The 27917-nt window shown below is 43.2% G+C and overlaps 2 protein-coding genes across 6 annotated transcripts; both read right to left on the reverse strand.

The window, feature by feature from the left end:
• Positions 1–209: 209 nt before the first annotated feature.
• Positions 210–6392, reverse strand: LOC311135747 (myelin proteolipid protein-like). Of its 2 annotated transcripts, none has more exons than XM_084169794.1 (7): positions 6271–6392; positions 3720–3906; positions 3240–3396; positions 2707–2884; positions 2512–2585; positions 2243–2308; positions 210–1490 (listed from the first exon to the last, which is right to left on the reverse strand). In XM_084169794.1, exons 1-7 carry the CDS (start codon positions 6272–6274, stop codon positions 1416–1418), a joined length of 741 nt encoding a protein of 246 aa, XP_084025920.1. In that variant the 5' UTR covers positions 6275–6392; the 3' UTR covers positions 210–1415. The 2 variants fall into 2 exon arrangements, with proteins under 2 accessions (XP_084025920.1, XP_084025919.1); XM_084169793.1 differs by lacking the exon at positions 6271–6392 and adding an exon at positions 4299–4484.
• Positions 6393–9443: 3051 nt separating this feature from the next.
• On the reverse strand, positions 9444–27638 carry LOC311135737 (neuroligin-3-like; the record flags this gene model as incomplete). Of its 4 annotated transcripts, XM_084169769.1 has the most annotated exons (6): positions 9444–10314; positions 12335–13124; positions 23132–23317; positions 24139–24288; positions 25690–25740; positions 27155–27638. In XM_084169769.1, the coding sequence occupies 6 exons, from the start codon at positions 27636–27638 to the stop codon at positions 9444–9446; spliced, it is 2532 nt and encodes an 843-aa protein (XP_084025895.1). The 4 variants fall into 4 exon arrangements, with proteins under 4 accessions (XP_084025895.1, XP_084025897.1, XP_084025896.1 ...); XM_084169771.1 differs by lacking the exon at positions 25690–25740; XM_084169770.1 differs by lacking the exon at positions 25690–25740 and having other exon boundaries at positions 24139–24311; positions 27151–27638.
• Positions 27639–27917: the final 279 nt, after the last annotated feature.

Here is a 27917-nt window from a genome sequence, read left to right on the forward strand (position 1 = left end):
ATGTATATCTGTAATGAGACAACATATCTAAATGATTTATGATAGTTTCCATTATTTATGTCAACATAACTGTGAATTATCTTCTAATATCAATTGACTTGTTGTTTGTTGTTGTGCATTATATTGCCCATGTGGACAACCTCACTGGAAATGTTGTTGTACCATTTGACATTTGTATGACAATGAAATGAAATGAAGCACACTATCTTAATACCTTGAGTTCAAAGGCTTTGATACATTTTAATGGCTAATCAATTCAACACAGCATTATATACACACCCAATTCAGTAAATAGCATAGCAGGCCACTCACCAGACAAAAATCACCTGGAAATCAAACACTACAGTTTAAAAGCAGAGAGCATTAATAAATATGGAGAATGAAAACGGAGTATCATATTTAGCTTACACCTTTAGCACCTCCATAGAATTGGGTTTCCTTGCACCCCACACACAGTAATCAGTCAAAAGGACAAAAATAGGTACTACATCAAGAGTGAGTGCAAAAAAGCTGCCTTAAGTGCTTTGACACACTTAGACAAGAGAGACTCCCACATTACACTCCCACATTTCACTTGAGCGTTGTAGAGAACTTTGGCACATTCCGCTGTTTGCTCTAGTTACAGTAATGGACAGCTCATTTACTAACACAATCTAAAGCAACAGCAGCTAGATCATGTTCACAATCTATATACATATCAGTAAGCAAGGCGACTGGGGTCGGTTTCTTAGTTCTGATTAGCATTGAGAGCAGCCATCTCTCCAAGTCATTCAGATTTAGAGAGCTATATAGAGACCACAATCTGACACTTTATAAAAAATGTGTGAACCAAAACCAGAGACGCTACATCCAATGTGAAAATTAGCAACAGACATCAGAGAGTCATCCTCCTGGACTGAGAACCAAAGGTATAAGACTGGTGAGCAGGGGGAGGGGCTTAGTTATAACAACCCAATGTGGTCTTAAGGCAATCTGTATTATTCTGTACGTAAATCAGTGACACTCCATTTAGTATGATATATTACGTTACATTACGTTACATTATGAATGGAATAGCGGTCCTACAATATCATAGAGTCACGGATTACGCCGACCCATCCTCCTCGACCAACCTCCCTACTTTCGTTTCTGTCTAAAGTAACTAGACAATTAGTAGGTATCATACGCCTTGGAGGTGCTCAGAAATACAAGTATGTTTCGTATGGCTCTGAGGCTAGGCTGAGGTGATAAACCAGATGGTCAGATGAACCATGTGTCAGTAATTGGAGCCCTTCAGGGAAGCAGCCAGCAGTAGGTAGGGGATCCAGGTTGCAGGTGTGTCTCACAGGGGATGGATGGAGTTCAGTGGTGTGATGTGTAACTGCCCCCCTCAGGCCCAGTCTATGGGGTGATGGAGATGTGAAAGGGCACAGTTTTTAACAGCGTAGCCCTTTCCTGCCCAGGAACCGCAGGACTGCATAGTTATATGTGGTGGCTACCACATACATAAACTAGAGAGAAAGATGAAGAGTGGGACAAAAGAGAAACTATATAAAAATAAAAATAATACTCCAAAATTTTTTTTGCAAAAGTGCAGCTTCATTCAGATTACACAATTATTCAATAGCCTCACAAGCTGATCTCTCTTTGTGCACACATTGATCACTTCCACTATATGCCCCTACAGTATGCCTATATAAGTCTGTTCTCTATTGGTGAGCTTTTCTCTTATGACCTGGCTGGTCTTGTCATCTTAATCATTGTTGAAATTAATAAAGACAGCTACTGTGCTGATGGACAGTATGATAACTTTTTATATTTCTCTGTTATTATTCTTCTCTGCCAAAGAGCCTCAAATTAACCGCATACCTCTTTGGTATTTGCCTTAAACTAAGCCAAATGGAGCTGCAAAATCAAGTCAGTAACACTTTATAATAACTATCCTTTATAAGCCATTTATAAATGATGAACTAAATATTATCAAATGATTTATAAATCTTTTTAAATGATTAGTACATAATTAGTAACTACATTAGTTAAACATAATGCTTTTTGTAATGTTTAACTACTATAGTTACTAGTAATATACAGAAAATTAACTATTAATAATTTGCTAATAGTTTATTTATTTACTAATGATTTATAAATGGTTTATAAAGGATAGCTATTATAAAGTGTTACCATCAAATCATACTCTGAACTTAAACCAAGAGGTTGACAGACCCCATAGACTCATCAGTCTCTGAGTGGACATTCTACTCACCAGAGCCAAGAGAGCGATCCCTGCACCAGCAAAGGCAGCGATGTACAGGTCGTAGGTGATGAAGAACTGCAGAGACAAAACAAGCAAATATGATCAAAATCATTAGTACACATTATAAAAAGGGGTCTTATAGAGTGCATGTACTGTACATTGATTTGCTATGCAGAATGATCATTTAGCTGTGTGTTTTGTGTGTTTAAAGGTTACATAATCCAGGAACATAGTCCAGGAAGTAGTTTTACTGTCAGACAGAGCTACCACCAACTCACCTCTTTTGTTTTGCAAATGGATGCCAAGGTCATTCCACAAACCTTCCCTGGCATTGCATTCCAAGGCAGTAGTCCTAAAGCGAAGCTTGTCTCATTAATGTGAAATGAAATACAGTACATTTCAAATGTAAAAAATTAATTAAAAAGAAAATAACATAAGGTGGCACGGCTGGGCCCATCATAAGCTAAACGTACCATACTGCCGGGCATCCATGCAGATCCAGCCATGCTGGTTGATGCTGGGTGTCGTCTCAGCCAGGATGTTGATGGTATGGCAGGTCTGTGCCATGTTGAAGAAGAAGAAGACGGGTATGGCTGTAAAGGCAAACACCGCCAGCCAGATCACTGCCAGGATGTATGTCACTATGATGAACTGTGGAGCAGGAAGCAGAGCAGGAGGTCACAGGAAGTTATTGGTCAAACTCCAGGGAATCAGGATGTGACGCAACATGTCCCATGAGGCCTAATTACTGCAGAAATACACCACCACAGAGGGTAAATACTCTAACATGAGCCTAATATCCCCGAAGCATAATACATGAGGGATTCATGGATAATTAACTGATGGATAATTAACTACTCTATGAATTGTTTATGGATTGTTTTTCAACCTCCATTGCTGTGGGTGGATTAGAAGCTAGAGTACAGTAGGCTATAGTGTCAATATTATTTTAGCAACCTAACAGCGAGGTGCCGTCATCCCCCCCCCCCCCCCCCCCCCCACTCACCGTCAGACTAAGGCAGCGGCCACATCTGGTGCTCCGGAACTCTCCGAAGGTCTGCTTGACGGCGCTGGTAGTGTAGAATCCCTCGGCCAGCAGCAGGATGCAGTAAAGGAAGAAGAAAGAGGCCAGGCCATAGATCACGTACTGGAAGTACTTGATACTGGGAGACAAGGACAGGTCATAATAAGGAAAGGTCAGAGATCCATGGTGACAAAATGTGCTGTTGAGAGGTGGCTGCTCTCAACCTACCTAAAGGAAGGGGTACTACTACTACTACTACTACTACTACTACTACTACTACTACTACTACTACTACTACTACTACTACTACTACTACCACTATTACTACTACTACTACTACTACTACTACTACTCCTGTAAGAGTCTTTACATTTCTGTTGCTTGATTTGCACAACCTATCTACAAATACAAACACTTACTAGGAAGAAAAAATTATACTCATCAATTAAAAGGACCACTCACAACGACGCCAGGACAACGTAGTCTTGTATGTTACGAGCGAAGTAAGTCTCGGCGAGCACCTCGGTGTTGGCCAGTGCCTCGTGCCCGCAGCCACAGAACAGCGCCATGCCGGTGAAGCAGAGCAGAGTGGCCACCAGGGACGGGTAGGGCACTGCCCCCAGGCAGCGGATACAGGAATCATAACAACCTGGTGAGGGGGCATAATACATCAACACACAGGCGGCACACACCGCACACACCAACACACAGCACATCTACGCCACAGTCCAGACACCTGTCAGTCACCCTACTTGGGGAGCTGTTGAAAAGAAAGACCCCACTGTTTCTGCCGAAAATCCATCAACATCCACCAACAACTTCCATCAACAGAAATGAAAGCAACAGAAACATTTTAGCGAAACACAACAGCGAAACCAAGTGCAGCAGAGCAGCGTATCCAACAAAGTAACGTTAAAGCGCCCATGACTTCACAGCACTCTCATACACTTCCTCCAATGTAAGCTGTGCTGGGGAAGCAGATAGGAAACATCCAGACTGTTAATGGCTGTATTGGTATAGGAATCAGAGAGAGAGATGCACCTAGGGCTTTGCAAAGCCAAGGCTGTCTGACCGGAAACATTTGCTGCTTTCGTTCTTGTGCTCCTCAACAACAAGCAAAGGGTTTATGAACCAGTGATGCTAAAGGCTCTTCTGCAGGATATTGCAACTAAAAAACAGCTCTCTGCACTGGTTTCATCCGTGTGTAAAAGCTCCTCAGCTCCTGCCAACGCCTCACAGTTCAGCCCCTCTACTCTCCAGAGTCCAACCCTCTTTCACCACCACCCGCCACCACAGGCGTCACCAAGAGAGGAGAGAGAGGAGAGGGCACTGAAGGATGGGCTCCAGGGGCCTATAGAGAGAGCCTGTCTTTGTGGAGACACAGTGCCCTTTGTCTTAGCTAGGAGTGGAGGAGAACAAAGGCCAGCAATGTCAAACAAACAAAGACCACACTAGCACCACCTCACACACACAAAACAAACACACACACACACACACACACAACCCAACAATCTAATAAACAAGCCATGGGCGCCTGGGCAGGTGGGGCGGGGGTCAGGGGAGTATCTCCACCACCAGGATTCTCACAGTACCGCTGGCAACATCATTACTATTCGCCCAGCCCAGCCCACAGCTACAGCTGGTTGGGACTTGTACCATGGCACCGAATGAGTGTCTATGTCAGTAGGGGGTGGGGACTGCGGTTCAACTGTTCAAGGGTGGGAGGAAGCACAATGAATGGGTGGGGGGAACTGAAATATCTTTACAACAACAACTAAGTCGCTCATCAAAGTTGTATTATCTACAAACCCCATTCGGGAATGGCAAACACTGTCATGATCATACATAATAGATGACTGAGCTGCAGCAACTGTTGCACACTGACTAAACGTTCCTGTAATCTTATGGTTTCTGTGATTTTAGTGGGTAGGAAGGAACAAAGTATATGAATGAAATTAACTGCCATTTAAAGAAAAACAGCAACAGCTGGGAAGTTGTTTGAGTCCCTGGAAATTACATTGGCTGCAGACGCCCCCTCTTCAGCTGTGCTTTGAAATGCCATGATAACCTATGAATAAAATCCCAGCAGAGATACCACTGGCATGCACTGAAGGATCATACCAAACCAAGTCCTTAAATCATGCTAAATCTGTATAAACTGTAGTGCAGAGTAACTATTTTGTTTGAAGAAATAGTAATGAAGGAGGAATAGTTGATCGACTTAAAATAGTTGGTCGACTTAAACTGACTCCAGAGTCAAACGGACGGCGTGTAACAAAGGATTCCATGCAAATTTGCTAATTATGCCCTGGACAAGAGTGGAAGTGTGAGAGCCTTTGACATGATCGACCTCGCATGACCTCTCCCTGACAGCAGCCTGCGCTGGTCCTCTGTCTCTCTGAACCCCAATGAGTTCAATCCACCTTTTAGAAAATATTTTACAGATATTAGCTGTGTGAGAGGTGGTTTGTTTTTATTTTAACATCATTGAATAGATGATGATCCTGAATTGATTTGAATAACATTTATGTTCAAGGAATTTCAATAACAAGTTTGAGTAATGAGTTTCAATAAGCTTAGCTTATCTAAAACGTTCAAAATGGACTATTTAGTCTACAATATTATCTATGTGTAACCTGGAATAATACCAGTCATGGTACCAGTCCCAGCCAGCTTCTAATGTTGCAATCTTACCAATGTTGTGTTATGATATGAATAACCCATGAGGTACCCACATGTGGACATTACAATCAGACAATCATACAGTCAACTTGCGATAAAACCAGCAATTATCACAATATTAATCAATCCTTCATATTATTAATATTATTCTCAAGTGAAGCATCACATATATTTTCTAATATATATATATATATATATATATATATATATATATATATATATATATATATATATATATATATATTTCAAAAGTAGATTAATCATATTCCACAGACTTTTACTATTAAGATATTCATAGAAAATATTAAAAACTCATTAGATGACCACTTACCCATGTTCAGAGAGAGGTATGGGGTTATTGAGGTTTAGCTTGGCGGCTTTGTGACTGTGATTTGAAGATATGAGAAGTTATTCCCCACCACTGCTATATGAATCTGACTCAAGCTTTTGTCTGACCAACAATAGACAGACCCCCAGCTCCCAGAGCCAGCAGATCTTAAAGACACAAAGTCCCTTTTCAGCCGCTGTCCATCACTAATGCAGCCCTGGGTTCAACATTAAGGACAGTGCAGGGGTCAAAGACACTAATAATGGGTTTACATCACCATCGGAATGTCAACTTGTTGCTTTTCAGTCACTCTCATGCATAACAAGTTAACACAAACACATAGCCTTTTCTGTGCAGTAGACTTGCAGTAGACTTCATTGTAAACATTGCTGTGGCATATCTCCCTATAAATTGGCTATGGTAAGTTATTACATAGATACAGGCTGTATCGACTTCACAGGCATGGGTGCCCTTGATTTATAACTTGCTTTAAAGGTTAGCAATCAGATACAACTCAATGAGCAGCACTTCATATCATTTCACATTTCAAAACATATGCCATATTTTTCCAAATTTCTCCTAGACTGAATATGACATACTGTATTCACCAATCCAGAGCTGCAACCTTATTACAATTTCCCTAAATACAATCCTATTCCTATGCGTACAGATCTACTATCTTAATTTGATCACTCTGTTGTTGCAGAGAATTTTCCTGCGCAGGAAGAAATGCAAATTGTAGTGTATTCGAGGTTTAAAAAGGCTTCTAAAGTTTGTAATTTCCACTTTAAAATGTCAGACTTGATTTGCTCTAACGAAAAAATGTATCATGCCCTACAAAAAATGTCCATTAATTATAATCCACATAATAATTCACATTTCCTGTTGCTGCAGAATTATGTTCCTGCTGTGAGAAACAGGGTAAAATTAAGATAGCAGATCTGTAGGCCTTTGTACTGTATGTGTGATCATCATGTGTGATCAGTATGTGGGCTGCTGCATGGGCAGTTCATTCTCTCTCAGTAGCCAGGCTATTCATGGTCTGCATAGTATGTGTGCTGCCTGTCTGAGGTACGTAAAGGACGCCACATGGTCAATGAGAGCAGGTTCTGGCTGGTGGGTGTGTTTGACTCTTCAGAGCAGCATCTTCAGAAAACACAGAGAGATATGAAGAATATACAGACAAGGGAATAAAACAAAAGGCAGGCCATGGAAATGCCACTGGACTGACATTGATTAAGTAGACTAACAAGGGGACATTGAGGGCTGGGTCCAGCTGCTGCTCTCTCTCCCCTCCCTTCCCCTCCCTCATCCCTCCATCCCTGACCCAGTTGATGTCAAAGCCCACTCCTTACAATGGTCCCAGTGTGCAGCTGGAGCAAACACCACACTGTCTTTTTGGAGTGTGCCTGTACCCTCTTATCCTCTTTGACTTTCCCCCTTTATAGCCCTTGACCAAAATATCATCATACAGTTACAAATGTACCATAGATTATGATAATATGCCAAAGCTGTGTCTATGTAATCTCAACTGGTCCCAGTTATATATGCGGCATTGCCCCGATGCCTCAAAATCCAAGCTGAAATGTTGCTGTTTGTTTTCAGTTGAAAAATAATCTTGATATGTGATACAATTGAATTAGATTGGCCATCTAGCCATATCTGACTCATAATAAAGATGTTGATGGATTTTGACAAGAAGACAACTCAGTTCCAAAAAATCTTTAATCAGCCAATTGATATTGAACAGTAGTATTAGTTAATCGTGTTCTATGATCGTATCAAAGAAAGCAAGGTGACAGTAATTCTCAGACCGATGTGCAGAATAATACTGTGAAGTGTTCCCACTGAATTCAAAAGAACCTTGCTTCAAAATGTGTTATACTACAAAATCGGTGTTTTGTGTAAATGGGATGAAGCCCATGGGTGAAATTCAGTTTACTCAATCTGCAATATGTTAAGCAAAACTCTTTAAAATCTGATTTGTTCAGGTAGTTTATACATACAATTTTAATATACTTAATTATCTTACTGAATACCTTTATATTCATATAAACAAATAACAATAAAAAAAACTGCTGGTCTAAGTTTATTCTGTACAAACAAGCCAAGCCAATGGAATAATATCAGTTGGTTAGAGTAGGTGCCATCTTAAGCTGTTCTCTTTTTATAACAAATCAGAAGTCGCATTCGCAGAACGTGTTTTGCAAAAGAAGACACAGTTAACTGAAAAAGAACAAAGGTACTTAAACAGACGACCATAGATCGGAGTACAACACTAATATGATGAAAGCCAATACTTCAAACAAATGTCAAACAAATGTCTTACCAATTTACACTTTTACATTACACTTTGTGTGTGCGCAGACACACACACACACTCACAAACATACGCGCACACAAACAGACACAAACACACGCACACACGTTGTGCATATTCAAATAGAAATATTGTTGGATAAATGTGATACTTTTACTACAAATTGTAATCAATGTTGTAGTAAAGGTTCAATTCATCACAGTCACCGTAACATAGTATTTCTCTATGCAGAGAATGTTACAGTAACAAGCCATTCTTTAGTCAGTAAGTAAAAAATACCCTTTTAAGTTGTGAGTAACATGAGGAATATGTATAAAATAGCTTCATAACACAGATTTTCTGCTTTTTACAAATGTCCTTTCAGTCAGTGATGAGTCAAGATGTTAATTGTTCCACAAAGAATTGTTGAAAATCAAAACTGATATCATATTAAGAAAAAGCTTCCCGTACAAATCCAACTGTACAAACATTATGCTGAGGTCGTACAAGTAAGAAAAAATAAATGTTACCCTCAAAAGACAAGAATGGGAAATAAAAAGCATTTTTCCCCCCTTTTTTAACCAGCTCACAAAGGCTTCTGAAAATGATTATAAGAAAATGACTGCTTATAGACGTCCCTCTGTGAGAGAGAGGAGGCAGTAGTATATTGGCGGCGATTCTGCACCCTTTGACCAGAAAAAGCTTTGCATGGCTCTTGCAGTATGAACATCAATTCAAACTTATCTTACCCACGCATCCCATCCCAACTACTGATTTGTATTCATTCATAAACTACTGTACATCACAGCTCGCCCCTCAACTCACCTCTACAATCTCTGTCCCCTATGGTCTATATGTCATAGGTCCCAGGCTAGGTCTATACCCGGGTGGTGGAGTGGGAGTGGGGCAGGCCTGTGGAGTTGCACCCGGCTGGGAAAGTGCTGTAGGGGTGCATATTGGGAAGGCCCATCAGGGAGTTGGGGATCATGGTGATGTTGTTGGGCGTCATCAGGGGGATGTCGTCTGGTGAGCGGCGCAGGGTCATGGTGTAGTCCATGTTGGTGGAGAGGTGCAGGGGGTCGTGAAGGTCGTGAAGGTCATGGAGGTCGTGGAGATCATGGAGGTCATGCAGGGTGTCACACTGGTTCATCTGGCTGCTCTGGGTCATCTGATGGGACAGGCTCTCGTCGATGGTGTTGGTGGTGTGGCTCACTTCGTTGCCGTTGCTCTGCCGCTGGGGACTGGCTTGATGGGGGCCGCCGTGGCCATCCTGACGGCTGCGCTTGTCCTTACGGTAGTAGAGCGCGGCAAAGGCCAGCACATTGAGGAACAGCAGCGAGGCGCCTACAGCGATGGTGACACTCAGCTCAGTGGAGTAATCTCTAGGGTTAGCCACGATCAGAGGACCCGTCTCCTCCCCGTCCCCGTTACTGCTGTGGGCCGTGGAGACAGGCGGACGCTTGGTGGTGCCAGTCCTCTTACCGTTGGAGTTGGTGGTGTCCTGGGGAGGGACCTTGGTGGTGGTGGAGGTGTATTGGAACATGTCATGGAGGTTATATAGGTGGGGCACCAGGTGCTTCCAGAAAGCGACCTTGGTGGCACGGTAATGGTCGCGGATGCGAGGCTTCAGGCCGATGTGAAGGTACAGCTGGTCATGGGGGTTGTACTTGGACCAGGCCACCTCCTCGAAGCGGTTGGCCTTGGTGTGGATGAACTTGGTGTCCTGGGGAACTGGCTTGTTGGGATCCCTGCAAACAAACAGTGAAGACAGGGGTCAGAGATTGACTACCCATATAGAAGACATTAAGCTTTCATTTGTTTCATTATGGGGGTTGTCAACAGGCAAGTTGTGCTGGTCAAGGCCAGTTGTGAGCTGTGAGACTGGTTGATGTAATGTCAGTCTCTCCTCAAGGGCTCAGCATTCCCTACATCAGTGTTCCCAACTCCAGTCCTCGAGTACCCTCAACAGTACACATCTTTGTTGTAGACCCAGACAAACACTCCTAATTCAACTCATTGAGGGCTTGATGATTAGTTGGCAAGTTGAATCAGGTGTGCTTGTCTGGGGCTACAACAAAAATGTGTACTGTTGAGGGTACTCGAGGACTGGAGTTGGGAAACACTGCCCTACATTTTTCATTGAAGCACATTCAAAACCCTCCTTCTACTGAGCATCATCTACAGTACCTTCAGAAAGCATTCATACTCCTTGACCTATTCCACATTTTGTTGTGTTACAGCCTGAATTCAAAATGGATTAAAAAAAAAAAAATGACAAAGTGAAACATGTTTTTAGAAATGTTTGCAAATATCTAATTTACATAAATATTCACACCCCTGAGTCAATACTTTGTAGAAGCACCTTTGGCAGCGATTACAGCTGTGTGTCTTTCTGGGTAAGTCTCTAAGAGCTTCCCACACCTGGATTGTGCAACATTTGCCCATTATTCTTTAAGAAATTATTCAAGCTCTGTCAAATTGGTTGTTGATCATTGCTAGACAACCATTTTCAGGTCTTGCCATATATTTTCATGTAGATTTAAGTTAAAACTGTAACTTGGCCACTCAGGAACATTCACTGTCTTCATGGTAAGCAACTCCAGTGTATATGTATCCTTGTGTTTCAGGTTATTGTCCTGCTGAAAGGTGAATTCATCTCCCAGTGTCTGGTGGAAAGCAGACTGAACCAGGTTTTCCTGTAGGATTTTGCCTGTGCTTAGCTCCATTCCGTTTATTTTTCATCCTGAAAAACTCCCCAGTCCTTAACGATTACAAGCATACCCATAACATGATGCAGCCACCACTATGCTTGAAAATAAGTAATGTGTTGTATTGGATTTGCCTCAAACATAACATTTTGTAGTATTACTTTAGTGCCTTGTTGCAAACAGGATGCATGTTTTGGAATATTTGTATTATGTACAGGCTTCCTTCTTTTCACTCTGTCAATTAGGTTAGTATTGTGGAGTAACTACAATGTTGTTCATCCATCCTCAGTTTTCTCCTATCACACCTATTAAACTCTGTAACTGTTTTAAAGTCACCATTGGCCTCATAGTGAAATCCCTGAGCGGTTTCCTTCCTCTCCGGCAATTGAGTTAGGAAGGATGCCTGTATCTTTGTAGTGATAAGGTGTGTTGATACACCGACCAAAGTGTAATTAATAACTTCACCATGCTCAAAGGGATATTCAATGCCTGCTTTTTTATTTATTTATTCCCATCTACCAATAGGTGCCCTCTTTGCGAGGCATTGGAAAACCTCCCTGGTCTTTGTGGTTGAATTTGTGTTTGAAATTCACTGCTCGACTGAGGGACCTTACAGATAATTGTACTGTATGTGTGGGGTACAGAGATGAGGTAGTCAATCAAAAATCATATTAAACACTCTTATTGCACAAAGAGTGAGTCCATGCAACTTATTATGTGACTTGTTAAGCAAATGTTTACTCCTGAACTTATTTAGGCTTTCCATGACAAAGGGATTGAATACTTATTGACTCTACATAAGTCAAGGGGTGTGAATACTTTCTGAAGGCACTGTACATGTGAAGTGCATCTGTATGTCTATAAATATTGGTTCTTATGCACAGGCTTCAATACACATTTACATATGATTAGGAATACTTTTTAGGCAAATACAGGGACACAAATGGGAAATGATGTGAAAGAAGTTTTACTATACAAGCATACCACAATCAAGCCTGATTTGGGATTGACAGAATGGATCCTGTCTGAGTCTGACCAGGTCTCAGGGTACTGTACTCACCCACTCTTAGCGAAGTTGGTCCAGTAGGTCATGACCACAGCGCTGAGCATGATGTCGTTCCTGGAGAAGTTGCACGGGAACAGGTCAGTGGCTCCCACCATGGGGATGCCAAACACATAGGGCACCTCGTCTCCGTGGGCCGAGTCCGACCACACAGGCTTCATCAGGCTCTGGCAGTGGTGGTAGAAGGCGTAGAAGTATGTGGGTGAGCCGTAGCGGGCGTGCAGGTCAGCCGTCACCACCGAGGGCTCCACCCACTGGTGGTCAGTGAACAGGGCGACTAATGTCTTCCTCCTGGTCTCCGGGTTGTCCCTGTCAGCCCAGTCCGTGTACATGAACTTGATGGTCTCCCTCAGAGTATCCTTCCCCTCCGGGTAGCCATACAGGCTGTCCACGAAGTCCGACACGGCAAAGTCAAAGTCGCTGCCAGACACGCCGTCCTCTAGGTCCACCACAGTCTCCACGAAGCGCAGCCCTTCCCCCTGGTTGACGCCCAGCATGATGTCATAGTTGAGGAACTCGCCCTGCTCCATCAGGATCTCGGGATCGTCGGGGATGACGTCACCATCGATGACGGGGCCGAAGGCTACGTGGTAGCGGGCTGGCTGGATGTCCTGCTCCACCAGCTCCCTGGCACTCTTCTTCTGCAGGCAGGACACCATGTCCAGGGTGTCCAACACATTGCAGCCCACCCTCTCGGCCAGCATGCGGGTGTACTTGACAGGCTGATAGTTGACGGCCCAGCTGGACAGGGCTGAGCCACTCTGGATGATAGCTCTGTGGAACAGGCCTGGGGAGATCACAGCACAGCATGGACAGTCACAAACATAGATCAGATGAGTGCTGTTTGGTCAACAACAATCTGAGACAGTACATTTGTAGGCCTACCCTGCAGTATAACATATTGGTAGCTTCATAGGATCTCTATCTAGGTTCTGATGATGAGAGGTCAGTTTTGACCAGAGTTTTTATGATAATTTGTGCTCACCGCACGATTTTATTTGCGATCGTGATAGACAAACCTCATCAACATCCATAAAAAATGAAAAATAAATGACATTTGGGTCTGTTCAATCTGTGTATCTGCAGTCTCAGTTAACTGTCATTTTCCTTTAACGTTAGATAAATCGCTAAATAATATAAATGGAAAAGATGGAACTCTAAAAATAATTGAAATTCTAATTGAGACAGTGTATAATTCACAATTAAAAATAAAGCTTAGTAAGTGGTGCATATGTAAGGTCTCACATTGGCCACATTAAAAAGGGATTTTAGTTAATTAAACTTTCACTCAACACATAGGCATCATATTTGCGCACAAATTTGTGGCACTCATCTGTGAGAGCACTGCTTTTGGGAATGATGAACATTCAGTGACTCCACTGTGAATACACACAGTAGCCTTGTTGAAAACATGAACCTTTAAGATTACATTTTAAGAAATACTATTAATTCAACCTAACTTTGTGCGGGGAATCGGTCCAGTGATCTTGATGTGAACTATCTATTGTGCAATGAGCTCTCTCTCTCTCTCTCTCTCTCTCTCTCTCTCTCTCTCTCTCTCTCTCTCTCTCTCTCTCTCTCTCTAAATCAGTTCCACTCTCTCCATCCACAATCCTCGCTCTGCTCACACTCACAGCATGTCCATCAGAACCAAGCGTAATGGAGGTCTGTGGACAGCCAGGAAAACCAAATAATAAACATTGACAGAAACCATGCTCCAAAATCAATACTACATCAGGGTGTGTGTGAGCAGGTGTATATGCGATAACAGGCAGGCCTCATGCAGGGAATCACACACACCACAGCAACACACACAAAGTCAGTCATTGCATCATGCCTCAATAGCTGCGTCCTCAGGGACACTCTTTAACCAGAGACTACCTGGCTATGAGGCGGAGACGCCATTTTATTTGACGGACGTGTACAGTATGGCAGTTTTCGATCTTCAGTCCAGTCAGATAAAACAGCAGATGTCCATAAACAGGGCCGGCCATAGCGGCATAAGCTACTGCTTATGGACCCATTACTGTTGAGAGTTAGATTGGTAGAATACACAAGGTACAATTTCAAAATTTGATTTTGCATCAGAAGTTTCTCTCTATTTATGTCAGTCACTGACAGGCACTCAATTATCCCATGTCAAAACATCTTTCAGATTGGTAAATTAGTCTAGCCAGCTATCTAAACTTCTATGAATCATGGTCGAATTACCGACTGTGCACGCAGGGCACGTGCCCAGTGGCCTTGACCTCCAGGGGGCCCCCACTGATTTTGTTAGTCACTCACTCAGAAATCATATTAACAAGTCATGGCAAAATGTGTATAATTCAGACCTGGGATAACTGTAGTTTAAACTGCTTTGTGGAAAGTAACTATTTTTCTGGGGAAACAGAAAATTACTACTTTCTAAAGCTATTTGAATACAGATCTCAGAAAAAAACTACTTTTAAAACAATTTGAATACAGATCTGAGAAAGCAAGTCCTTAAAAAAAAAATCCAATACAGATCTCAGGAAGTGACTACTTGTCACGCCCTGACTCTGGGGACTCGTATTTGTTGAGTCAGGGTGTGTATTTTCTGTGTGGTATGTTCTATGTTGCATTTTCTATGTTTAGATCTAGATCGTGTAGATCTATGTTGGCCGGTGTGGTTCACAATCAGAGGCAGCTGTAGCTCGTTGTCTCTGATTGGGGACCATACTTAGGCAGCCTATTGGCACTAGTGGGTTGTGGGATCTTGTTCCGTGTTAGGTATGTTTGTTTTGTGTACCTTGGACTTCACGTTTTGTTTGTTGTTTTGTCATTGTGTTTATTCGGAAAAATAAACATGTACGCATATCACGCTGCGCCTTGGTCCGTCCCGTCTGTAAACGATCGTGACAGAAGATCCCACCAAACGAGGACCAAGCAGCGTGTTCAGGAGCAAACGCCGGGAATTCAACAGGAGGTGACATTAGTAGATGTCCTCCTCGGTTGGGGGAGAATTACGGAGGAGGAGGCCGTCCGTTACCGGAAGGCGATGAAGGAGGATGCCCAGGTAGGAGAGGAGAAACGGCGCCAACAGTGCCGACGACGGAGACCCGAGAGGCAACCCCAAGAACATTTTTTTGGGGGGGGCACACGGTGTGGACGACGACGCAGCAGGAGGCCGTTAAAGGGCGGATCTGCAGGTTAGGAGAGGAGGCCACCATGTTACGGGGGCTATTGGTTCAGAGGGAGCAGGAGTTATTCGGTCAGAGGGAGGCGCTACAGGAGGCTATAAAGGAGAAGGAAAGAGGCACGGCGAGAGGAGCTGGTTAGGCAGCAGAAGGAGCGGGGGTTAATAAAGGAACCCAGTCCCGCTCCTCGCACCAAGCAAGTGGTGCGTGTCGCCAGTCCGGTCCGGCCCGTTCCTGCTTCCCGCACTAAGCCAGTGGTGCGTGTTCCCTGTACGGCCCGACCCGTTCCTGCACCTCGCACCAAGCCAGTGGTGCGCGTCGCCAGCCCGGCCTGGCCTGTTCCTGCCCCTCGCACCAAGCCAGTGGTGCGCGTCGCCAACCGGTCCGGCCTGTTCCTGCCCCTCGCACCAAGCCAGTGGTGCGCGTCGCCAACCCGGTCCGGCCTGTTCCTGTCCCTCGCACCAAGCCAGTGGTGCGCGTCGCCAGCCCGGCCCGGCCTGTTCCTGCTCCCCGCACCAAGCCAGTGGTGCGCGTCGCCAGCCCGGTCCGGCCCGTTCCTGCTCCCCGCACCAAGCCAGTGGTGCGTGTGTCCAGTCCGGCACGGCCCGTGCATGTTCCACCGGTGCCTGGTCCGGCACCGGTCAGCTGCTCCACTCCGGAGCCAGAGCAGTCCGCTCCACCGGTGCCTAGTTCAGCTCCGGTCAGCTGCCTCACTCCGGAGCCAGAGCAATCCGCTTCACCGGGGTCCAGTCCAGCTCCGGTCAGCGGCTACACTCCGGAGCCAGAGCAGTCCGCTCCACCGGTGCCTGATCCAGCTCCGGTCAGCTGCTCCACTCCGGAGCCAGAGCAGTCTGCTCCAACGGGGTCCAGATCCGGTCAGCGGCTCCACTCCGGAGCCAGAGCAGTCCGCTCCACCGGTGCCCAGTCCAGCTCCGGTCAGTGGCTCCAGTCCGGAGCCTGTGCAGTCCGCTCCACTGGTGCCCGGTCCAGCTCCGGTCAGCGGCTCCAGTCCAGACCCAGACGTCAGCCCCTCTTCAGGTTCGGGGTCTCCCACACCAGGGTCCAGACAGGGCTTGGTACTTCGTGGGAGGAAGGAGAGGGGAAGCAGCGCGCCGAGGTCCAGACCAGACCAGGGGCGCAACAGGGAGGCGGAGAGTAAGTGGTCGTCATGCCCTGAGCCGGATCCGCCTCCGAGGCGGAATGCCCACCCGGCCCCTACCCTGTTATGTTTATGTTGTGCGGTCGGAGTCCACACCTTTGGGGGGGGGGGGTACTGTCACGCCCTGACTCTGGGGACTCGTATTTGTTGAGTCAGGGTGTGTATTTTCTGTGTGGTATGTTCTATGTTGCATTTTCTATGTTTAGATCTAGATCGTGTAGATCTATGTTGGCCGGTGTGGTTCACAATCAGAGGCAGCTGTAGCTCGTTGTCTCTGATTGGGGACCATACTTAGGCAGCCTATTGGCACTAGTGGGTTGTGGGATCTTGTTCCGTGTTAGGTATGTTTGTTTTGTATACCTTGGACTTCACGTTTCGTTTTTTGTTTTGTCATTGTGTTTATTCTGAAAAATAAACATGTACACATATCACGCTGCGCCTTGGTCCGTCCCGTCTGTAAACGATCGTGACACTACTTTTCTGAAACTATTGGATGGCCGTGACATGCTTACTTACAAGCCCTTAACCAACAATGCAGTTCAAGAAAGAGTTAAGAAAATATTTACCAAATAAACTAAAGTAAAAAATTATAAAAAGTAACACAATAAAATAACAATAACAAGGCTATATACAGGGGGTACCGGTACCGAGTCAATGTGCGGGGTACAGGTTAGTCGAGGTAATTTGTACATGTAGGTAGGGGTAAAGTGACTATGCATAGATAATAGACAGCGGGTAGCAGCAGTGTAAAAACAAATGGAGGGGGGCGGGGGGTCAATGTAAATAGTCCGGGTGGCCATTTGATTAATTGTTCAGCAGTCTTATGGCTTTGGGGTAGAAGCTGTTAAGGAGCCTTTTGGTCCTAGACTTGGTGCTCCGGTACCGCTTGCCGTGCGGTAGCAGAGAGAACAGTCTATGACTTGGGTGACTGGAGTCTTTGACAATTGCATGTTGAAGATAGAAATAGAATGAATAGAGCACACACAATCTCCTATACTATTCCAATCTATCTGGCAGTCATATTTGATCGACACAATACATTTACTGTATATCTGAACATTTTGTAAATGTCCATTCTCCTGAATGTCAATTGCCCCAGGTGTACATAATCAAGTCAAACCAATTAACCAATGATATTTTGTACAGATAAGTATAAATAAGGTGACATTCAACTACTGTATGACTCTTTCAACATGCCACTGAAAAGGTTGAAAGCTGCAATTAATTTTATGATACCTGAAAATACTGCAGAGTAATTCAAAGCGATTTGCAAACATCGCAAACAGCAAGTTGGAAGCTTACAAAAAACTACTTGGAACCTCTTTGTCCATCTGAGGGTAAGTGTTCTTGTTTCAAACACACACTATACCATCTGTAAATGGATAGTTTACTCAGAATACAAACTAACATGATTTTCCACCCACCTTAGCTGTAGTTGATTCAAGAAGGCAGTTTTGGGATATTTAGTTTCCTTTTGACACTTAATAGCCATATTTTGTTACTGTTAGCATTCTCAGTAACACTTAAACTGTTCTTGTGCCTGTGTAATAAAACTGTAATTACTTTTGGAGTAACATTTTATTAGCTAACCCTAACCCTTTTAACTACAAGAGGGTTAAGGGAGGGTTTGGCTGGGGGGGCTTTACTTGGCTCATCACGCTCTACGACTCTTTGTGGCGGGCCGGGCACCTGCAGGCTGAATTCGGTCGTCAGTTGAACAGTGTTTCCTCCGACACATTGGTGCAGCTGGCTTCCGGGTTAAACGGGCAGGTGTTAAGAAGCGCGGTTTGGGGGTCATGTTTCAGAGGATGCATGACTCAACCTTCGCCTCTCCCGAGCCCGTTGGGGAGTTGCAGCGATGAGACAAGATCGTAATTGGATATCACGAAATTGGGGTAAAAAGTGGGTAAAAAAATAAATAAAATGTTGAGGAGATTCTATGTCCCTCATGTACAGTGGGGAGAACAAGTATTTGATACACTGCCGATTTTGCAGGTTTTCCTACTTACAAAGCATGTAGAGGTCTATAATTTTTATCATAGGTACTCTTCAACTGTGAGAGACAGAATCTAAAACAAAAATCCAGAAAATCACATTGAATGATTTCTAAGTAATTAATTTGCATTTTATTGCATGACATAAGTATTTGATACATCAGAAAAGCAGAACTTAATATTTGGTACAGAAACCTTTGTTTGCAATTACAGAGATCATAAGTTTCCTGTAGGTCTTGACCAGGTTTGCACACACTGCAGCAGGGATTTTGGCCCACTCCTCCATACAGACCTTCTCCAGATCCTTCAGGTTTCGGGGCTGTCGCTGGGCAATACAGACTTTCAGCTCCCTCCAAAGATTTTCTATTGGGTTCAGGTCTGGAGACTGGCTAGGCTACTCCAGGACCTTGAGATGCTTCTTACGGAGCCACTCCTTAGTTGCCCTGGCTGTGTGTTTCGGGTCGTTGTCATGCTGGAAGACCCAGCCACGACCCATCTTCAATGCTCTTACTGAGGGAAGGAGGTTGTTGGCCAAGATCTCACGATACATGGTCCCATCCATCCTCCCCTCAATACGGTGCAGTCGTCCTGTCCCCTTTGCAGAAAAGCATCCCCAAAGAATGATGTTTCCACCTCCATGCTTCATGGTTGGGATGGTGTTCTTGGGGTTGTACTCATCCTTCTTCTTCCTCCAAACACGGCGAGTGGAGTTTAGACCAAAAAGCTATATTTTTGTCTCATCAGACCACATGACCTTCTCCCATTCCACCTCTGGATCATCCAGATGGTCATTGGCAAACTTCAGACAGGCCTGGACATGCGCTGGCTTGAGCAGGGGGATCTTGCGTGCGCTGCAGGATTTTAATCCATGACAGCGTAGTGTGTTACTAATGGTTTTCTTTGAGACTGTGGTCCCAGCTCTCTTCAGGTCATTGACCAGGTCCTGCCGTGTAGTTCTGGGCTGATCCCTCACCTTCCTCATGATCATTGATGCCCCACGAGGTGAGATCTTGCATGGAGCCCCTGACCGAGGGTGATTGACCGTCATCTTGAACTTCTTCCATTTTCTAATAATTGCGCCAACAGTTGTTGCCTTCTCACCAAGCTGCTTGCCTATTGTCCTGTAGCCCATCCCAGCCTTGTGCATGTCTACAATTTTATCCCTGATGTCCTTACACAGCTCTCTGGTCTTGGCCATTGTGGAGAGGTTGGAGTCTGTTTGATTGAGTGTGTGGACAGGTGTCTTTTATACAGGTAACGAGTTCAAACAGGTGCAGTTAATACAGGTAATGAGTGGAGAACAGGAGGGCTTCTTAAAGAAAAACTAACAGGTCTGTGAGAGACGGAATTCTTACTGGTTGGTAGGTGATCAAATACTTATGTCATGCAATAAAATGCAAATTATTTACTTAAAAATCATACAACGTGATTTTCTGGATTTTTGTTTTAAATTCCGTCTCTCACAGTTGAAGTGTACCTATGATAAAAATTACAGACCTCTACATGCTTTGTAAGTAGGAAAACCTGCAAAATCGGCAGTGTATCAAACACTTGTTCTCCCCACTGTATTTAATTCTAGCCTATAGGCTATATTCAAATTCATATATATTTGAGATCTGTATTTGAATATTAGTGCTGAGCGATTAACCGAAATAAGTTTTTATTTTATTTATTTATTTAACTAATTGACCGACGTCTGTTCAATTATTTGAATTCCATTTAGTTCTGTTTTTTTTCTGTGAGCTCGATATGCAGTTTCTGTAGAGATAAATCAGATCACGCCTGAACTGTGCAACGTAGTAGGGAGTTGTAGTATCACGCTGGCTCACACAATCTCAGTGAGAGGGGCCTGAACTGGCTCTGGTGCCGTTAGAGCTGTGGCCTGATGGAATAAAGGGCTGATTGATTAGAGGAGAGGAGGTGGTGTGTGTGTGTGTGTGTGTGTGTGTGTGTGTGTGTGTGTGTGTGTGTGTGTGTGTGTGTGTGAGTGATGTAAAGGCACAGATGCCACTATCTTTGTTTCAGATTGAGTGGCATTCCTTAATTCATTCACAACCCTCCTTCCATTTACTCTTGTGAGGGTAAGAAAGAAATACGAGCAAATCTTTCTGAAACGCTGGGGATAAATTAGTGAGTGTAAAACAGAGTGAGGTTTAAAGACTATTGTATTGATTAATATATGCTGCACAGTATGTGCTGTCTTGATGTATAAATGTAAATATATAAAGTTAAATTGATAGATAGATAGATAGTTAGACTCCATCCATACACTACCTTGAATTTATAGGTGTTTCTTTTAAAGGGGTTCACTATTTAAGAGGCAAAGCTTTTAGTCTGATTATATTGAGGAGAGGAGAACAATAGCCATCACTTAACAGTACCACTACCCCCACCACCCTAGCCACATATCCAAACAATTCACTTCCTCTGAAGGACTCGATTGGATCCATTTGGAGTTGGGGCGTTCCACAAATAGAGTACATTTTGCATCCCTTTGATATTTTAAGTAGAAATTGTTTACCAATATTGAATTTCAAAATTGTTGCTCGTTATGTTTTTCCGACTTCTAGGAAGATTTTAACCCACTTAATCCCAAAATGTATTCAAGTTTTCACCATCACTGTAAAGCTCTAGTTATGTTCTTGCTTTGACAAAGTCATTTCTGAAGGTTAATCTTTCCCTCGATCCTGACTAGTCTCCCAGTCCCTGCCGCTGAAAAACATCCCCACAGCATGATGCTGCCAGCGTAGGGATGGTGCCTGGTTTCCTCCAGATGTGACGCTTGGCATTTAGGCCAGAGAGTTCAATCTTGGTTTCATCAGACCAGAGAATCTTGTTTCTCATGGTTTGAGAGTCCTTTAGGTGTTGTTTGTCAAACTCCAAGCGGGTTGTCATGTGCCTTTTACTGAGGAGTGGCTTCCGTCTGGCCACTCTACCATAAAGGCCGGATTGGTGGAGTGCAGCAGAGATGGTTGTCCTTCTGGAAGGTTCTCCCATCTCCACAGAGGAACTCTGGAGCTCTGTCAGAGTGATGGAGGCCACTGTGTTCTTGGGGACCTTCAATGCTGCAGAAATGTTTTGGTACCTTTCCCCAGATCTGTGCATCGACACAATCCTGTCTCGGAGCTCTACGGACAATTCCTTCGACCTCATGGCTTGGTTTTTGCTCTGACATGCACTGTCAACTGTGGGACCTCCAGTGGTGGAAAAAAGTAAAGATACCTTAATAGAAAATGACTCAAGTAAAAGTTAAAGTCACCCAGTAAAATACTACTTGAGTAAAAGTCTAAAAGTATTTAGTTTTAGATATACTTAAGTATCAAAAGTAAATGTAATTGCTAAAATATACTTAAGTATCAAAAGTAAAAGTATAAAATCATTTCACATTCCTTTATTAAGCAAACCAAACGGCACGATTTTCTTCTTTTATTATTTTACGGATAGCCAGGGGCACACTCCAACACTCAGACATGATTTACAAACTAAGCATTTGTGTTTAGTGAGTCTGCCAGATCAGAGGCAGTAGGGATGTGTGTGAATTGGATAATTTGTCTGTCCTGTTAATCATTCGAAATGTAACTAGTACTTTTGGGTGTCAGGGAAAATGTATCGAGTAAAAAATACATTATTTTCTTTAGGAATGTAGTGGAGTAAAAGTAAAAGTTGTCAAAAATATCAATAGAAAGTACAGATACCCCAAAAAACGACTTAAGTAGAACTTTAAAGTATTTTTTACTTAAGTACTTTACACCACTGGGGACCTTATATAGACAGACCAATCATTTGAATTTACCACAGATGGACTACAATCAAGTTGTAGACACATCTCAAGGATGTTCAATGGAAACAGGATGCACCTGAGCTCAATTTCGAGTCTCATAGCAAAGGGTCTGAATACTTATTTTTATTTTTAATACATTTGCAAATATTTATAAAAACCTGTTTTCACTTTGTCATTATGGGGTATTGTGTGTAGATTGATGAGGAAAAAAAGTATGTAATAAATGTTTTAATAAGGCTGTAATGTAACAAAATGTGGAAAAAGGGAAAGGATCTGAATACTTTCCGAATGCACTGTATAATGTAAAGGTAAAACTAAAGAATGAAATAATACAGAAATAATATTAAGTAATATTAATTTTTGCATAAAAACATCAAAGTAGAAATAAAAGCAGATAACAGTAGATCTGTTTCAACACAGTAAATAATGTCACTTCCCTGAAGCAAGACTAGAGACCACAACACATTTATGTTAATGTTCCACATGAAGCTACACTACAAGATGAAGTACCAGATAAAGTAATATCTAGTATGTGTCTGTGATAACTGCAGGCTGAGGAATCACTGGGCCTGTGTGTGTTTATCATGCGATAAAGCTATATAAAGGCATCCCCATTGGGCATGAGATTCACTGGTGACTATCCCATCCCCATTCCATCCCACCACCCCTGCCCTGTCTATCCAGGTTGAGTCTTAGTCTTACCCTCAGAGTGGTGGGACAGTGTGAGCAGGCTGACGCAGGAGGCTCCGATCCCAGATCCAAAGACAGTGATGCGACCAGGGTCTCCTCCAAAATAGCCGATGTTCTTGCTGATCCAACGCAGGGCTTGGATCTGGTCCAGGAGTCCATAGTTTCCTTTAGCTGCCTGGTCACCTGTACTGAGGAAGCCTGGAATGTAGAGAAGAGAATATATTAAGTTCTTTCTTTTCACACTTTTATCTGAGATTCACCATACCAGAGCAGGTTAAATACCTAGCTCAGTATATCCTCCTCCTCCTCCTCCTCCTCCTCCTCCTCCTCCTCCACCTTTTCATAAGGATACTCTCACTGCACGGCTCCTTGAGTTGCAACCTGTCCTTTTCTCCAATATGCTTTCTCCACTATGCTGTATCAATCACAGAGAGGGGGGCAGGCCCTTTCCGCCCCTCGCACAAAAATACATGAAGTGTTACAGCTGTGATGTCACTCCTACAAGAAAGACTCCAGACCTTGGCTGTGATTCCTGCATCCCTTCTTATTTAAATAAGTCTTCCAGGCCTGCCAAAAGCGGTCTATTTCTCTGCAGGTTAGTTAAATTCACCTCAAAAAAGATTTACAGTAATTGAAACAGTGTTTTGGAATATTGTAGCTTGTATACACCAAGTAGGTGATGAATAGTCACAACCATTGCCCTCTGACGTTGTTGTATTTCTAATCTTACTCCCTCCTCAATACAATAACATCCTGAAAAAGACCTTGCCTTCATAACCTGGGATTATACATTATACACCAGGAGAAAATGACTTATATAGCAAATGATAGAAATGTAACAAATTAATTTAAGTTTGAATAACTGGCATAAACTCTGTGGAGGGAGCGAGATCCATAGACTTACATATTAATAGGATCTCTGTGGGGAGATCAACGTTATGAGAAGAAGAAAATGTATCTTCTAGACTGAAAAGGATGTCCACAAACACCATTCAGAGATAGTAAGAGAATCCCATCACCTAGTACTCCGACCCTATAGTTGAGAGTGATGACGATGACATTCCCATAGCTGGCCAGCACACTCCCATCGATCATATTCCCTGTCCCCTCCATGTAGGATCCTCCATGGATGTAGACCATCACAGGCCTAGCCTCAGTGTTCCGAATGTCTGCAGAGAGAATCAGCCATTTACTATTTGTACGGTAAAGCTTTACAGGCAAGGTAATGCAATGCAACATCAGAATATTGTAACTCCTCCCAGAAAGTAGACTCAGCAACATTTACACCACTAAAGCTGAAGGTAAGCTCAAGGTAATGGTATTGATTTTAGCAGATGTGCTTGGGTGATTAGGGTCGTGGTTGTGACGCACCAATGGAGACAAGAATGCAAAGCAAGGACAGTACTCATACAGGCCTAACAGGGATCTATATTATGTCAATCTCAATGTTTTGCCCCCACAAAACTGTGTTTATACTAGAGCCTGAGCCATATTCTAATATTAGCAATATACTGTTTTCACATTTAGTATCTCTAAAGTATATCTGGTTAATACTATGTGTTCATTATGTTCAACAGAGCATGCTTCTTCAGGCAAGGTGGTCGTTTCTGTGCACCACGCTCCTATCAATGAATTTGTCATAATAGTGGTTAAATTGCAGGACCTGATTTTCTCTGCATCTAAAACAACAACTACTAAATATAGTTTTTTCGTCAGAATAAGGCATATAACCCCTCCTCACAATATAACCGCTCTCCCCGCCCCAACGAAAAAATGGCAAAATACAAATTTGCTCACAAAAAGAATAAGGCCTATGACCTGAATTGTAAGTTCAGTGTCAATGTGAGAAAGGCGTGAGTTTCCATAAAATAACATAAGGACACCCATTTCCTACATCACAGTCAATCTTCTGAACAGTACGGTATGTAGTGAATAGTAATAGCTTCATCCTCATGAGTCACTTGTACGGACCTCCAATGAGACCCACAGAGAAGTAGTGGAGGAGACTTTGAGATAAGATATAGTTGGTTATAGACAGCACTGTCTGTGATCCCTAGAAGACACAGCAAAATGTTCACTTTTCAAAACATGAAGAGGTACTGTATATGTGCATTTATTGCACTCCCATTCAATTTATAGTGCTAAAAAATAAGCTCTTTGTTGATTGGTATAGCCACAAAGACACAAGAAATAACCCATGTGAGTCATTGTTCAAATTGAGTAAATGTGGGATCAATGACAAATTGACCAGCATTTGTCTTCAAGGGGGCTGTTAGAGGACAAAATCAGTATTCAGTGTCCCAAAAAAGTCCATGACACAAAAAATACTGCAAATATGATATGGATGTCCAAATCAAATCAATTAAGAGTGAAATAGCTAAGACGCTGAGAGAATAAAGTGACTTATAATTGACTTGGCATGCCCACTGATAAACTAAGGTTGAACCACTTCTGAGTTGTCAAAGGTGAGATCGAAGACGAAAGTCTGTGAAAATATCAAAAGTCAAAAAGTTTCCAAACCCCCCCCCCCAAAAAAAACTATTGCATTCAACTTTGAGCATCAAAAATACCTTCACTGTCACCATGAGAGAAATCCGCTCCTTGACTCTTGCTGTGGGCCCCTAGGATTCACATTAGGGAGGGAAAAAAACAAAAAAGTACAAGAGAATTCAAAAATAGCATGATTGACCACCAAGGAAGGAAGATAGTGATATCCCAATCTGTGTCTCAGAAAATCTGGCAAAAATGGCATTACTGTAAAAACAAAGGATGTTTGTCTGTAGTAAACATAGGCTATGCATAATTTGAGGGAAGATATGATATACTCTCCTTTTCTTTGTCATGATGCATTCAGAAAAAAATAGATTTACATATTGTACAAACAGTAACTTTTGACATCAATATGTTGATTTCTTTCATAGATGGCTTTCCAATAATAACAAATACAAAAATTATATAAATAAATGTGCTTTTCAAATAAACATGTCATGGGTGGATGTTAATTTCTCACAGCAGATGCACACACACACACTCTCACGCATGGACGGACGCACACACCTCTGACCAACATTTATCGGTTTCTGCTGTGTTTGATTTTCAAATACGATGATGCTGTGATCTTGGTTTTGAGCCAACTCCCAAGTCACTTTGCTCCTTTTTACTCCTTTGTTAGCTTACATACCTTCTTCTCTACATACTTTCTTGTTGGGTTTTCTGGCACATTCCTTGGATGTTCTTTTGACTGAAAAATTAATGAAAGACTACGAAATAACAGAAGGCTGTGAAAACTGGAAGAAGCATGCAGGCACCCAACCCAGTTCACTTGGCATCACCACAGGAACTATACAAGGGAGGTAGTGGGATAGGGGGTTTAGAGATATTCATCCAATTTAATAATAATCATAATGATTTCACAATGCTGCACACTGTCCATTTTCACATGCACTCTGTCTGTATATTGTATGAGCCCTAATACTTAAGGAAAGGAAATGTGTTTATCAATCACAATAGTGTTTACTGGAGATTAAGCACCTCGGAATTTGTCAAGTTAATATTGATCTACAGATCCATAGTATACAAATATATAAATGTATTGCATCTCAGATTCTTACACTGTTAAGGCGCTCACATTGTAAACAACAGGCATCTAGTGCACAATAATACATATTTCACCGGCCTAACAAATGTCTGAGTCTGATTTATCATAACATTTGAGCCATTCAAAGTAGTTAGGTTAGGCCATGCTGTTGGCTATATTCTGACTTTAAATTATTAGTTGTCTGACGCAATAATAGGTTTTATATCAGTGTGTGATTTTCCCCTTAGGGAACACAAGGAACGGAGCCAACATTGTAATGGGGTGAAGAGGAGTTGGTGACATGACTTTGGATAAGAAAACAACTTGGGGTGGCACAAATGAGATGCACAATGACAACTGCTGCATGAGCAAAACATGATGATTGCAAGGTGACAGCAAGGGCAATACAGGAAACAACATGGATTGTCCCTTTGGTCCATTTTACCCACTCCACTCACCATCCTCTGTCGGAATATAGATGTTTAAATACAAACAGTCCTCGTTCTGATCCTGAATGAGGTTGGCCACTGTGTCCAGGTTATAGGTAAACCATATGGGCATCATGATCTCGGGCACTGTGTTGCGGATGTTCTGAGGGCACACGGGCATGAAGTGGGTAGCATTCTTGATCCCTGACCAGGAGGAGGGCTGCTCTGGGGGCATGAAGCGCTTCTCCCCGATAGGGGGGGCAGCGTACGGCACCCCAAGGTACTGATCAACGGGCTTAAGGACCTCGCCTGGCACCGCAACCCGGAGGCCCCTCAGCTTCCCAAACTGGGTGTTCACAGTCGGGTTGTAGTTCTGGCTGGACATCACTGTAAATGGCCAGTAGGAACATAACATCCACATTAAAAGACCACGGCGGGTGGCGATGGTTGCGTTTCCTTGCCGATTTGATAGGTGTGCAGGCAACAGATGGTGCGTAAACTCTGCCAACCACATGGTCTGGGCAAGTGAGTGCCCTTGCACCACCCCAATGTACACTTGAGTGTCCTCTCAACCCCTATGGCCTACTGTATTCCACTTAACCAGGCATCGCTCAACCTGCCCTGGGCTCCAATGGTTTCTAAAAACAAATAAACAAAGCCCAGGTATTCACTCATCTCCAGCTCCAATTCTCATTGCTGTTCTGAAACCTAGAGCTGCAAACAAGAGAGACAAATGGTTAGGTGAGCAAACATCGAAATCAGCATTTCAACTAAAAAGTGTGGGTTGCTTACT

This window comes from Coregonus lavaretus, assembly GCF_964263955.1.
Source record: "Coregonus lavaretus genome assembly, chromosome: 10".
Classification (NCBI taxonomy): Eukaryota; Metazoa; Chordata; class Actinopteri; order Salmoniformes; family Salmonidae; genus Coregonus; species Coregonus lavaretus.

What these genes read in the sequence shown, in the direction of transcription:
- LOC311135747 (XM_084169793.1), bottom strand. Translation starts at nt 4,338, where the DNA reads ATGTTTCCGGTCAGACAGCCTTGGCTTTGCAAAGCCCTAG. An exon ending in GCCGCTGCCTTAGTCTGACG is followed by an intron (nt 2,885 to 3,239) that starts GTGAGTGGGGGG and finishes CCTGCTCCACAG; the next exon opens with TTCATCATAGTGACATACAT. An exon ending in CATGGATGCCCGGCAGTATG is followed by an intron (nt 2,586 to 2,706) that starts GTACGTTTAGCT and finishes GCTTCGCTTTAG; the next exon opens with GACTACTGCCTTGGAATGCA.